The 12,007-nt window shown below is 47.9% G+C and overlaps 2 protein-coding genes across 2 annotated transcripts in view; one reads left to right on the top strand and one right to left on the bottom strand.

The window, feature by feature from the left end:
- The window catches only part of LOC135388272 (uncharacterized), a 363,678-nt gene that overhangs the window by 217,592 nt on the left and 134,079 nt on the right, over positions 1-12,007 (bottom strand). The window lies entirely within an intron of this gene.
- Positions 1-12,007, top strand: part of LOC135390016 (uncharacterized) — a 44,051-nt gene that overhangs the window by 1,590 nt on the left and 30,454 nt on the right. The window contains exons 2-9 of the mRNA XM_064620041.1: positions 6,035-6,061; positions 7,323-7,352; positions 7,434-7,679; positions 9,955-9,981; positions 10,036-10,074; positions 10,131-10,140; positions 10,538-10,629; positions 11,662-11,727. Coding sequence (XP_064476111.1) covers positions 6,046-6,061; positions 7,323-7,352; positions 7,434-7,679; positions 9,955-9,981; positions 10,036-10,074; positions 10,131-10,140; positions 10,538-10,629; positions 11,662-11,727 — 526 coding nt within the window. The 5' untranslated portion in view covers positions 6,035-6,045. The remainder of the gene's footprint in view (positions 1-6,034; positions 6,062-7,322; positions 7,353-7,433; positions 7,680-9,954; positions 9,982-10,035; positions 10,075-10,130; positions 10,141-10,537; positions 10,630-11,661; positions 11,728-12,007) is intronic.

Genomic DNA, 12,007 nt, shown 5'->3' with positions numbered 1-12,007 from the left:
AGAAGAAAATGGAAGAAAAGCAGGGTAGAGGAGGAAGATGTGTGTGCGTGGACCATACAGCTGCTTGCGAATGGAGGTTTCTAGTTCGGTCGAAGATATAATTCGGGGCTGTTGTGCTCCTCCTGGTCGTCACTAACAACGGCCCCAGACTTCACCCAAGTACAGGTCAGCATGCCGTGAACTGGGTCTCTGATGTCCCATTCGTGTGGAAGTGACCTTCGGCTCGTGGATCTCGGAGTGAGGGCATTTCATAACAAATTGTCACTGTGAGTGCCATCTTGCCTATCCGCGCAGGAACTTCCAGAAATCCACTCTAGCCGCCTTTCTCGTCCTCGCCGAGGTTGCCGTCATCACATGACCTTGTCTCGGTTAGCAAAAGGCAGCCAGCACACTGATTACAATTATTCTGGCTTAGTGTACTTCCTTCTGTAATCGGGAACTCTAATTCACATGCTTCGTGGATAGCGAGGGTCAACAAGCTATGGCAGGATGTAGCCGTTATAAATTCGCGCAAGGTACACCACCCTTTTCTCGTTCCGAAAGGCGTCGTCTAGTACCTACAACGAAGAGGCAGTACTGCCGGTTGGTTATACGTGGAGGTGGCCGTGGATCTGGTAGCAGTAGACATGCGCGCACTTCCACAGACCGCACTTCCTCAGTTCCGGCACGTGACTCTGTCCTGTACGCTTGCTACCGTCCGCCACTTGGTCCTGATATTTCGCGAATGTTCCGGTCACTATACACGGCATGTTCAGCGCGGCACAGAACTGAGCATGGGCTCAATATCGCGCTCCAGTACAGAGGACTACCAAACTACAGCGGTGTTCACGTCCATATGATCTTGTCCGATGCTTGGTGGAACCTCAGTGTCAGCCACACCCTCTAGTGTGCATATTTTGCACTGCAGTGTTAATTCACTGCGCAGTCCTTTTCTGCGTTCAGAAATGACTTCCATGTCTGTGCAAGTGCACAACTGAATGGGTGATAGAGTCGGAGCGCCTTGAAGCTACTGAACAGATGCATTAGTGAAGACAGACGTAACTAAAGCCCACAATATTGACATGTAACTAAAGGCCAAAACGTTGACATGTGACTAAAGCCCATAATACTGACATGTAACTAAATCCCACAATATTGACATGTAACTAAATCCCACAACATTGACATGCAACTAAAATCCAATATATTGACATGTAACTGAAGGCCAAAATGTTGACATGTAACTAAAGCCCACAATACTGACATGTACCTAAAGTCCACAATACTGACGTGTAACTAAATCCCACAATATTGACATGTAACTAAAACCCAAAATATTGGCATGTAGCTAAAGCCCAAAATATTCAGTCATCTGAAATACGCACGTTGCTGCTGTCAAAGCGACGTCAAATTGCACAAACAATTTCACATGTGTTTTCATGTATCCATAACGCAGCAAAGATCCCCTGGAAAAACTAATGGTTTCATAGCGTGCACAAGAAAATGGCATGTGTATGAAAGCCCAGCCTCGGTATAATCGTGTCCCTTCACATCGATGTCCTCGGTACTTCAACTCGACAAGCTGAGACCAGCCCACCTCGGAGTGTGGTCGCGTGTTTGGCGGACGGCGCGGTAGCGGGGGAAGACTTTCGGAACGCTGCCACACTGCTGGATGGAGTAACATGAAGGACTGTAATGCAGGACGAGTGACGAAGGTGTTCCTGGTCATAGCGCAGATAATGAGACAACGGAGTCCGTGAGTTGGCACTGAAGAGTACCACGCTTGTTGGTGCGGACGCGGCACTCTGGGAGGTTACGCTCGAGGACATAGTACTCATTATTGAGCGCAACACGAGCCGCTGACACGCCGAAACAGCCGGTAAGGAGAGAGTAGAAACAATGCTCAGTTGGTTCAGCAATGGCTTGACAACATGACGTAGATCTGAAGGTAGGAGGTGTAACAGAAAAACGGTGAGGTCTCTCAGCCAAGTCGGCGGTATGTTTCACGTTTCACACGCTGGTGAAAGAGGTGTGGGAAGCTGGCCGAAGGAAAACAGACAGGAGGAACGGGTCTTGTAGAGGCAAGGGCAGCTGCCATGGCAATGGTCACGTTGTCCAGGGCAGGGGGAACTTCTTTCGCGAAGGTGGGCGCGGTTGTGTGCTCCTGGGCTCAGCGGCGGTGTCGCCTTCCGCGCTTAGAGGAGCCGTGGTTCAGGTGGTGACTGGGTGGCGGCCAGGGAAGGAGGAGGAGGTTGGCTCCTGAGGGGTTGTCTTGTAGCCATTGGTACATGCAGGTGTTGTAATCTTTGCTTCATCGTGCGAGCAACTACACATGTATAACTTTCTGAGGTACCACTAAGGTATTACTGGCATCATATGCTCACGTTCATCAGTGTCCGTCCTGACGCCCTCATTGTGTAACTGTGTGAGGAAGACTGCACTATGGGTTTGCTGTACCGCCGGTTTTTGACGCTTCTGCCGTTCCAGTGCTCGCTCATGACGTCGTAACGCTGAGATTCATTTCCCAATCTGAGGGAGCCAACATTTCTATCCATTTATTTACCGTACTTCGACCTGGGTCCGAAATGCTCCGATTCCATTTCAGCTTCCATTCTGATTCAACTTCGATCCTGAATAACTTTTTTCAGCCGAAGCATATCTGCACACTTGCCCATCAAAATGTCCGCTGTACCCTATTGTACACTAAACGCTATGGACGTGTCTGAAATCTGCCCCAACCAGCTCCATCCGCCGCCCGAAATTCCAAATGTGAGAGTCTAGGGGACCACACTTGATCCGCGCTCCTAGCCACGTCATGAGACGAGGAGATACCCAGTGCGGTTCAAATAACTATTGTAAAGGTGTCCCATGAAACAACAGACACCCCTTCCCGTTGACATCCTACTGGATGAGTGCTAAAAGCGCTGCCAGGTTTCCGGCATCCAGTGTAAAAGAAAAGATTTCACTGTATAACCTATCCAGCGCCACTATTTTTTTTTTACAAGCATGATCCTTCCACATTTCTGTGGCTGCGACTGGGAATTCCATGACAAATAAGTTTCATCTACTGTTCCCCCGAGAAAATGAGCCTCGTTGAACAGACAAACAAAATTTGGGGCTGGGCTACGCTGCCCGTGCTCGTGCTCCCGCGTCATGAGGCGCGTTATGCAGGCTCCCGAGCGCCATATCCCGGATTTTCAGGGGAACGTACCCTTGGTGTCTCCACTTAATGGTGATTGTGGGGCTATCCGGAAGCCGAGCGCAGAGCCGCTGAGCGCGCGCCATCTATCGAGCTTTCTTCTGTCGTCTGCTTCTAGGTAAACATTGCAGTAGACCATAGCAGTCCTCTATAATATTATAACTATTTACCGCCGACATCCGATGATTCCGGAAACACAAAGAGCATGGGCGGTTGCAACGTGTTGCAATGGACGCGTTAGGTTCGTGCTCCGGGAACATTCCCTCTTTCAGAGGATCACTTAACACCTCCAAAGTGACTTCCGGTGCACGTTCCCGGGTGCACCCTGCGCACCCCTTCTGCGGAGCCGGGGAGCCACGGAACGCTGGGGAAGAGCGGGGCCAGTTCCGGAGCGTGACGCATGTTCCGGTGTACTGCCTTTCGAAATGGCGCAACCGTTGCAACCGCCCATGCTCTTTGTGTTTCTGGAATCATCGGATGTCGGCGGTAAATAGTTATAGGACTATAGAGGACTCCTATGGTCTACTGCTATGTTTACTTAAAAGCAGACGACAAAAGAAAGCTCGATAGGCGGCACGCGCTCAGCGGCTGTGGCGCTCGGCTTCCGGGTAGGCTCACAAACACCATTAAGTAGAGGCACCAAGGGTATGTTCCCCTGAAAACCCGGGTTATGGCGCTCGGGAGCCTGCTTAACGCGCCCAATGGTTGCGCCATTTCGAAAGGCAGTACACCGGAACATGCGTCACGCTCCGGAACTGGCCCCGCTCTTTCCCAGCGTTCCCGGGCTCCCCAGCACCGAAGAAGGGGTGCGCAGGGTGCACCCGGGAACGTGCACCGGAAGTCACTTTGGAGGTGTTAAGTGATCCCCTGAAAGAGGGAATGTTCCCGGAGCACGAACCTAACGCGTCCATTGTCAACGTCGACCTCGTCGTCTTCCACGTGCAGCTGTATATCATTTCCAGCGGGCAAATTGTTGTTGCTTGTGACGACACACTCAATGAGAGATGGCAGCACTGCGCTGCCCATTCTGAAGCCGCGTACTCCTCGGATGACCATAACTGACAAAAACTCGTGTGCCGAGTCAACGGCTTAACATAGATGAAATCTTTTTGTTGGTATTGGTTCTTGATATGTTTTTCTAGTGCGTGATCGAGCCAGATTTTTTATTTTGGGTGACTCTATTTTGTAAGCGAGCGGAATCTCGAAATACATAGCTTTTCCCAAACCTCTCGACGACGATATAAAAATTTCTGAGTCTAAAACCCAAAATCTGCTTCGATCAGGCACTAGATCTTAGCATCCTCTTCAATTTAAAAGCAGTTGCACGGAGATCAACCAAATTTTCGCGGCGCTACGGGAGTTGAAAAATGTATGGGGATTCCCATAGTGCGTCGGTGGTGATGCACCGCCTTACCCAGCGCTGGCCGCTGTTCGATGGAGGCTCTCTCTATACTTCTCCACTGCGCCAGCGCGCTCCTTCTGTTCGCGGCCTCATTGGAACGAACAAACTCTCTCTGTGAACCTCTGTGAACAAACAAGTCCCGACGCTGTCTGCCATCTTGGACGTCTGACACATTTTTTTCAACAGCTCAGCATTTCATTTCAGTTCGCTTATCCGTTTATCCTCAGATGTGGATCGTTGTGTGAATTGCAGGGATGGATTTTATGGTGGTTTGTTATGTCGGGCCCAGTGTTATACGCATGCATGTGGTTGCCGCCGCATGTGGCGGGACTACGGAATCATTTCGAATACCTAGTACAGTGTTGCCCGTAATCTTTAATTGTAATTTTCTAATTAATTGCACCGTCGATTGGAATGAAAATTGCGCAGTTTTTGTCCTGGTGGCTTGGACTATCGAATAGCCACACTAAATGACATTTGATCAGTGCTGCTTTACAGTACCTTTAACCGTACCTCCAGAGTTTCACGAGTATCTCGTGTCCAACAGTGTACAGTGCAGAGATTGTGCGAAACAAGAAAGCAGGACTGCACTGCGTTCCCCATATGAGGAGATGAGCGAACACCCGACAAGTATTGCTCTCATTGGTTTGGGCTGGTCGAACTTAACATGACACTAATACCGAAAACGCACTGACGCAGGATCTACATCGCGCGCAATCGTGATAGGCAGCGATTGCGATCGTGCTCAGGTGCAGACAAAGCGTAGAGTCCTGGCGACAGAGATAAAAAACGCAGACACTTGTCCGGCTTTCGCGAGCATGATGAGACACTTCAAGGAGGGTTGGCACACGCGCAGTGGCTTTTTTCACTTCTTCGTCTTCTCTCTTCTCGCACTGCCGGTTCCGCGCTGGCAAGATGGCGATGATGGCAGCGGCCCATAACGAAGAAAACAGCATGGACAAACGCTGAAACAGCTGAAATAGCATTTGCATTAATGTGAATATATTTCAAGTAGCCATCCTGGACCAATGTTTTCTTTTAATTTGAAACTTCAGCAGGTATTGTGCAAAGCTCTCACCAGTCGGCGTCAAATGAAAACCTGGATCACGAACGTGAAGAGCAGACAGCGCCGCGTGTCCAGCGGGATTGCGCCGACCATGATTGCGGGGCGACTCAGATCGTGTGCGACAGTGCGTTTCGGGTATAAGATAGCAAGAGATGCGGGCATCAGAGAAAAACGACACACGAAAGCCTCCTTGTCGTGTTGGTATGCTTTCCCTCTCGTTTCGTGTCCGTAGCTCAGGCCATGTGGTGTGGATTTCGTCAACCCTCTTGCCCGCCTATATTCCACTGTTGAAACTAACAAGTTTCCGTGCATGTGTTATACAGCTGAGGAACTTCGTGAATGACTTGCTGTGTGGAGAGATTTCATAGTGCTTGTTCTCTGTTTTCAGGTACACGAGAAATGGATGAATTGCAGAGTAAGAATCAGCGCCGCGTGGCGTCTACGTCTTTTTTGTTTGTTTGTTTTTGTGGGGGGAGGGGCAGGATATGTTGATAGGATGTACAGGCAAAACATCGCGCTGCAGTGAGTGAGTAACAGTAAAATGTCGTACGATGAAGCCTTGTCCATCGTACGAAATTCACCGGCACGGTCTTTTTCATGAGTTTTACAATACCATTTACCTCTCCACCCATCCCTTTTACTGGGGGATCGAGCTTTTATCGCATATGAACGTGTTTTTAACTTCGTCCAAACTATTGGTCTTGCATTGTAGCTTTACAGCTTCCTTTTATGCGTTAGTTTTAACCGAATCCTTACATCCTTTTTAATCAGTCACTGTATCATACTATTTTACATCGTTAATGGTTTTAATCACTGCATTGGCGCATTATGGTCGTTGTTACCGCTGCGCCAATAAAACATGAATCCTCATCATCAACATTGAAGCATAATTTCAAGTGGTGACGCACTTCTCCATGTCCCGTGACACAAGGAAGAGAAAATGGAGAAAAAATGATGAAATGATGAACCTCTTAGAGGATGGAGGTGTGTGTGTGTGTGTAAATGCGGGAAGCGGTGAGGCAGGCAGACACATCAGAGAACATGTCCACGTGCCGATGGACGAGCACGTTCAAGACGACGAACGTGGTTGAGAAGGTGGTAAGGGGCACCCCAAACGTCAAGAAGGCAAATTGTTGCCCTGAAAGGCGCTCATAACACCTTCGACAAATTTGCGTTGTCTGCGATGGGCAAGCCCTATTTAGCTGACGTCGGAGAGCCCGTGTTGATAGCTGAGTTCGGCCATAGTAGACTTGTGCAGTTATCCGTCAAAGTCAGCTCCTATTAATAATAAATTCACCGTGACAGTAGTTCCGTTCTTACAAATGTGCGGAATCAAAGTGATTCACAATTTGTAACGTCACTATAAAAGCGACATCGTTTGACGGCGGCATGTTGTTGAGAAGTTCGTCCTCAGTGTACTAACAACTCTATGGACAGTGTGCTTTTCCGAGCAGGCATCCTCCATTCCTAATGCAATAAATGTGACTGACTTTACGCAGGAGTAGTAGATCAGTGTGTGCAGAAATCCTTTTCACCTTTCCATTGGGATCCATACAGACCACCCAGACATTTCGTTTCAGGAATGACCCTGGGTGATTTTGCGGCCTGTCTAAAGCATCGGTGCAATTCTGGATGAGATATGCGCTAACACTAATGAACGTAACGTTCCTTTGCAGATATCCCGGAGCAGCAAGGCTACACCGCAGGTGAGCTTCTGGCAGTCTCATTCTTATGCAACTATTGTCCAAATAATCATGACGCTTGTTTTTCTTTTGCGTCGAAACTAGCCGCGACACCGGCTTACGGTTACGATGGTTACCAAGAAGAGCCTGCTATAGACAGCGGATCATGGGCAGCAGCTGAATACGGACAGCAAGCAGGATATGACGGCTACGAACAGCAGGCCGTGTACCCTGGTTACGAACAGCAGGCCGTGTACCCTGGTTACGAACAGCAGGTCGTGTACCCCGGTTACGAACAGCAGGTCGATTATGCAGGTCAACAACTGGGCTATGAAACCCCGGCCGCACAGAGTGAGCTCTCTCACATTTCACGACGGGAATTCTGGCGCCAAGTACAAAGTGGGGGAATACTGAAGCCATATGCAAGACGCGTGTGTTACGGGTGTATTGTAGTTCACTCTCCAAGCATTAATTTGTAGGATTGAGTTTCCACGTGTAATGCACTCCATGATTCACCAGATCCATATCGGAGAGAGACGTATGTTTGATGTCAGTGTGATGACACTGACGACACGGGGGCATTTCCTTGCAGCCAGGATGAGGAGATGAGAAGCTGAATGAGAAACTCCTCATGGATGCACACCCAGCAAGGACATTATTCCCCGTGTGCACAACAGCAGCGTCAGCCGTGATAAACGATAACCGAAGCAGTCGACAGAGTAGTGTCCCTCAAAGTTCCCATGCTGCTTTGCGCCGCGCGCATCTTTCTAGAATGTTCTGTTGCGTTAGGGAGCACGCTTTCGCTTTAAGCTACGTGAGAAAGACGTTCCATGATATCTAGACCATACGATTCGCCTTTCCTTTGCCGGGAAAAGCTTTCATGGAGCAGGAGAAGTGAAGGTCAATCCTGCTATACTGGCAGCAACTCTGCGCTTAAAAATTGCTCTTTAACGTCTGTGTGTAGGTCACACTTATGTTTGCTACACAGACGCGGCACGGAAAACAGAAATGAGGTTCACAGAGCCAGCGTCTACAGGGTGTTTCACCTAATGCGACAAAAATTCTAATTGGCATCCGCGGAGGATTGTGGGGCTTCCTGCAATTACCTTCTGGAAACTTTTGTCACCATTGAGGAAGGCTTCGGACAATTTTCGATTTCGGGAAATTAATTTTTTTCTGTTGAACTTTGAAAATTGCCAAGCGAACCTAATTTCTTTTTTTTTTCATAATTATGAAGTCCTCCACGGATAACCACAGACCCAAAAAACAATGCACACTATTGCAACAGAAATAGTCGAAATAAATTAGTGAAAATTAACCTTTAGCCCCGCGTGTGTTTCTCTCATGACGTGTCAGGAGGTGTCCCCGCCTTCATTTTTTTTTTTTTTGCCTTCCTTGTGATACACGGTAATAGACAGCATCAACGTCAAAGCAGGGGAAAGAAAGGTAAAACAAGAGGCGGGGACACTTCCTCCTCTAGACGCACATGTCCCACACGCTTCTTTGCGAAAGTCAACCAGGTGGGGCTAAAGTGCATTTTTTTCACTAGTTTTCTCGACTATTCCTGTTGCGATACTGTGCATATTTCTTGTTGGGCCTGTGGTTATCCGTGGAGCACTTCCGTTAAAAAAAAAGCGAGGTTCGACTGGCAATTTTCAAAATTCAATTGAAAAATAAATATCACGCAATTACAAATTGTTCAAAGCCTTCCTAAATGGCGGCAAAAGTTTCTAGAAGGTATAATTGCCGAAATCCTCCGGCGAGTATTTCGCCAGTTGGGATTTTTTATCTCTTTAGGTGAAACATCTTCGTGTGGGGGTGTGTGGGCAACTGCCCCCCTGAGCCCTCCTAATGTTGCGCATAAAGATACCCTTCCGGACGGTAGGAATACGAGGTGAGCGCAAATTTCCCACATGTCCCCCCAGAGGCGAAAAGTAGACGCCCGGAGGTACCTCTCCGCCGAGCGCCGGAGGCGCCCGGTACTGGAGGTCCGGAAGAGGGCATTGATTCTGTTTGGAAGTATTGCAGGTGCGCGTGATCACGTTACTGGCATCGCCTGATCGTCCTATCGTAACACTGTCCGCAATCGTACAATGAGCGACGTTGCGATGCTGCTATCTTTACGCGATGCCAGCAACGCTCGGAATTGCCCGCTGGAGAGGGTGCGGCGCGGCCGCGAGGAGGAGAGACGCCTGTCTGAGATCATTGCAAAAAAAGAAGAAAAGTGAAAGTTAAATCTGTATTATGGCCTATGCCTTGGCCCTCGAGTAAATACTGACGTTGATGTTGGCGAAAAACAACTGGCAAGTAAGCACTGACTTGGCGGAATGCGTCATAGCAAGTATGAATAGTTGTGTATGTATGTGTCCTGTTCGTTGAATGAGCCCCCCCCCCCACTCCCCCCTGTCGCGCCACTGTAGCGTAGTGGTTGGCCCACTTGACGGGTAATCAAAATGAACTTGGTTCGATCGTCACCGTTGTTTGGAGTTTTTCAACGCCTGTGATATTTCAATCTGATTTTACGATTCATAGTGAGTCATGGTAATAGCGTCTTATGGATGCTGAAGAGTATGCTGCCTTCCATATACAGAGGTGAATAGTTACAGTGTGAATGTTTTTCTTTCAGTTAACCCTCCGCCTAAGACACCCATTGGTAAGAGCCGTAGTTGTGAATGGGTAGTCGTAATATCGTGTTCACGTTTTACAGTCGTCACCGAAATGGAAAGCTTTGGAACCGCGGCGAACGGTAAGCCAACCGAGCTGACTGTGTTAAATGGTCTACTGCATATATTTTCCTTACAGCAAGAGATCGGTTAGTACCAATGAATCCAAAAATGTATTGAGTCTACTCGTTTGAATGCTACAGTGCAAATTGCGATTGCGAGTGTTGTGCGAAACGAGATCGACACGGTGCAAATTGCACAAATACAGGCAAAAAATCGCTTACACGGCACTATACGACACTTCCGGTAGGATTATTTCCCCTGACAGTGGGAAACGCCAGGCGTACGCCGTTTTCTAATGCACCACCAGACCGGTAATGAAACTGCTTTTTGTACCTTCGTGTATGCAAGTAGCGTATTTTTAGCACCATTCTATCAAAGTTTTCGCACCGCCACTCGTCAGATGACACATGAGTATCAAGAGTTGATTCCGGGTGCAGGTACGTAACACTAATATTTCTTATATGTTTACCGTTTTTCCTGCAGGTGTCTTGTCCGTGCGGTCTCTGTAGTAGCCGGCGTCGCGGTACTAGCTACAGTGGCCGTCATCATATTGGTTCTTTTCCCAAGAAGTTCCGGTGAGTATCCAGTGATCTGCGTAACAAGAATAACGCCAGAGTGGGAGGATATCTCCAGTAGAGGCCAGCGGCGTCGGAGGTCACTCGCTGCAGAGAGAAGTCACTTTCGATCGCGCAGAGTCGCCCATTTTCATTATCGTAAGACAAGGGCATCGACAGAGTGCCGCAATGTCCGTTTCACCACGCATGCGGGGTAGGGCCCAGTTTTGATGCCTTCGTCGCCAGTTTGTCAGTGTATCTTTTTTTTCTTCTCGGCAAATTAAAGGCCTAACATCGGGCTATGTCCTGGCAAAGTTTAAATAAAATTAAAAGGTCTTTTCAAGAAACGGTCACGCAAAATCCTATTTATTATATCATCAGTTGATTATAAGTGTTTCCCGACAGAGACCAAACTTCTTGTTTTAGCAGGTGCCTGCAGATAGTAGGAGCTCGAGATATACACCAAACGACAGATCATTAAAATCTCGGTGAATTTATGCAAGGGATAAAAACAGCGAGATCAACAGTCAGAGAAGTGACACGTTGAAGTTGGAACGCGATTGCGCACTGGAGAATGTTCGCCGTTTTTGTTGCTTGACCTGCTGCGTAAAAAACGAAAAACATCGATAGAATATCCTTTAAAACTCGGGAGACATGCGTGTGCAACAATTAAAAAAAAACTGAAAATACTTTGCCAGATTTTGTCGATTTTTTTTCTTTTTTGCAGAAAATCTATTCGCAGAAATTATTCGTTTTGGCGCGATTGATCATCATATACGACGAGCTTCTACATATAAAACATAATGGAAATCCAGGAGGTTGATGGGACCTCCCTTTCTGAGGTGATGTGAAATCGGCCGACTCAACCCGTAATGTATGAAGCTCCGTAGAGGATGTGATAAGTCGAAGACACTGATCAGATTACTGGATCGTTACTAATCATTAGATTACGGGTTACCACTGGATCAGATTGCTAGAGATAGGTAACGAATGGGGAACTACTGATGCTCATTGATTGATATTCCACACGCAATAATTGTTGCATGACTGCAGAGCTTGGTGATGACCCAAGAGGACCAGCGGGATCGCCACCTATAGTAGTTGAAGATGATGTGCGAGGTGACTGTTTTTTTTTTCTTTTCTTCTATGTATTAATGAATTTGAAATTCTAATTGCTATTAGCCACATTTCGAATTTGTACATGACTTCCCCACACTGTCGCAACTGTTCACTGCACCATGAATCGGCAGTCATGATCCCAGTTGTGGTAACCATGTAAAAGAATGTATTCACTCCACTCTTCCGCAAGTAATGATGGGATGTTGAATGAGATGTACTGGCCGTTGAATCCTGCAATGGGCTATGTCGTTAACGTACCGTGCTCAACCAACCAACACGA

This window comes from Ornithodoros turicata, chromosome 3, assembly GCF_037126465.1.
Source record: "Ornithodoros turicata isolate Travis chromosome 3, ASM3712646v1, whole genome shotgun sequence".
Lineage (NCBI taxonomy): Eukaryota > Metazoa > Arthropoda > Arachnida > Ixodida > Argasidae > Ornithodoros > Ornithodoros turicata.
Note: the sequence above shows the minus strand (reverse complement) of the source record. Positions and strands in the feature narration are given on the sequence as shown.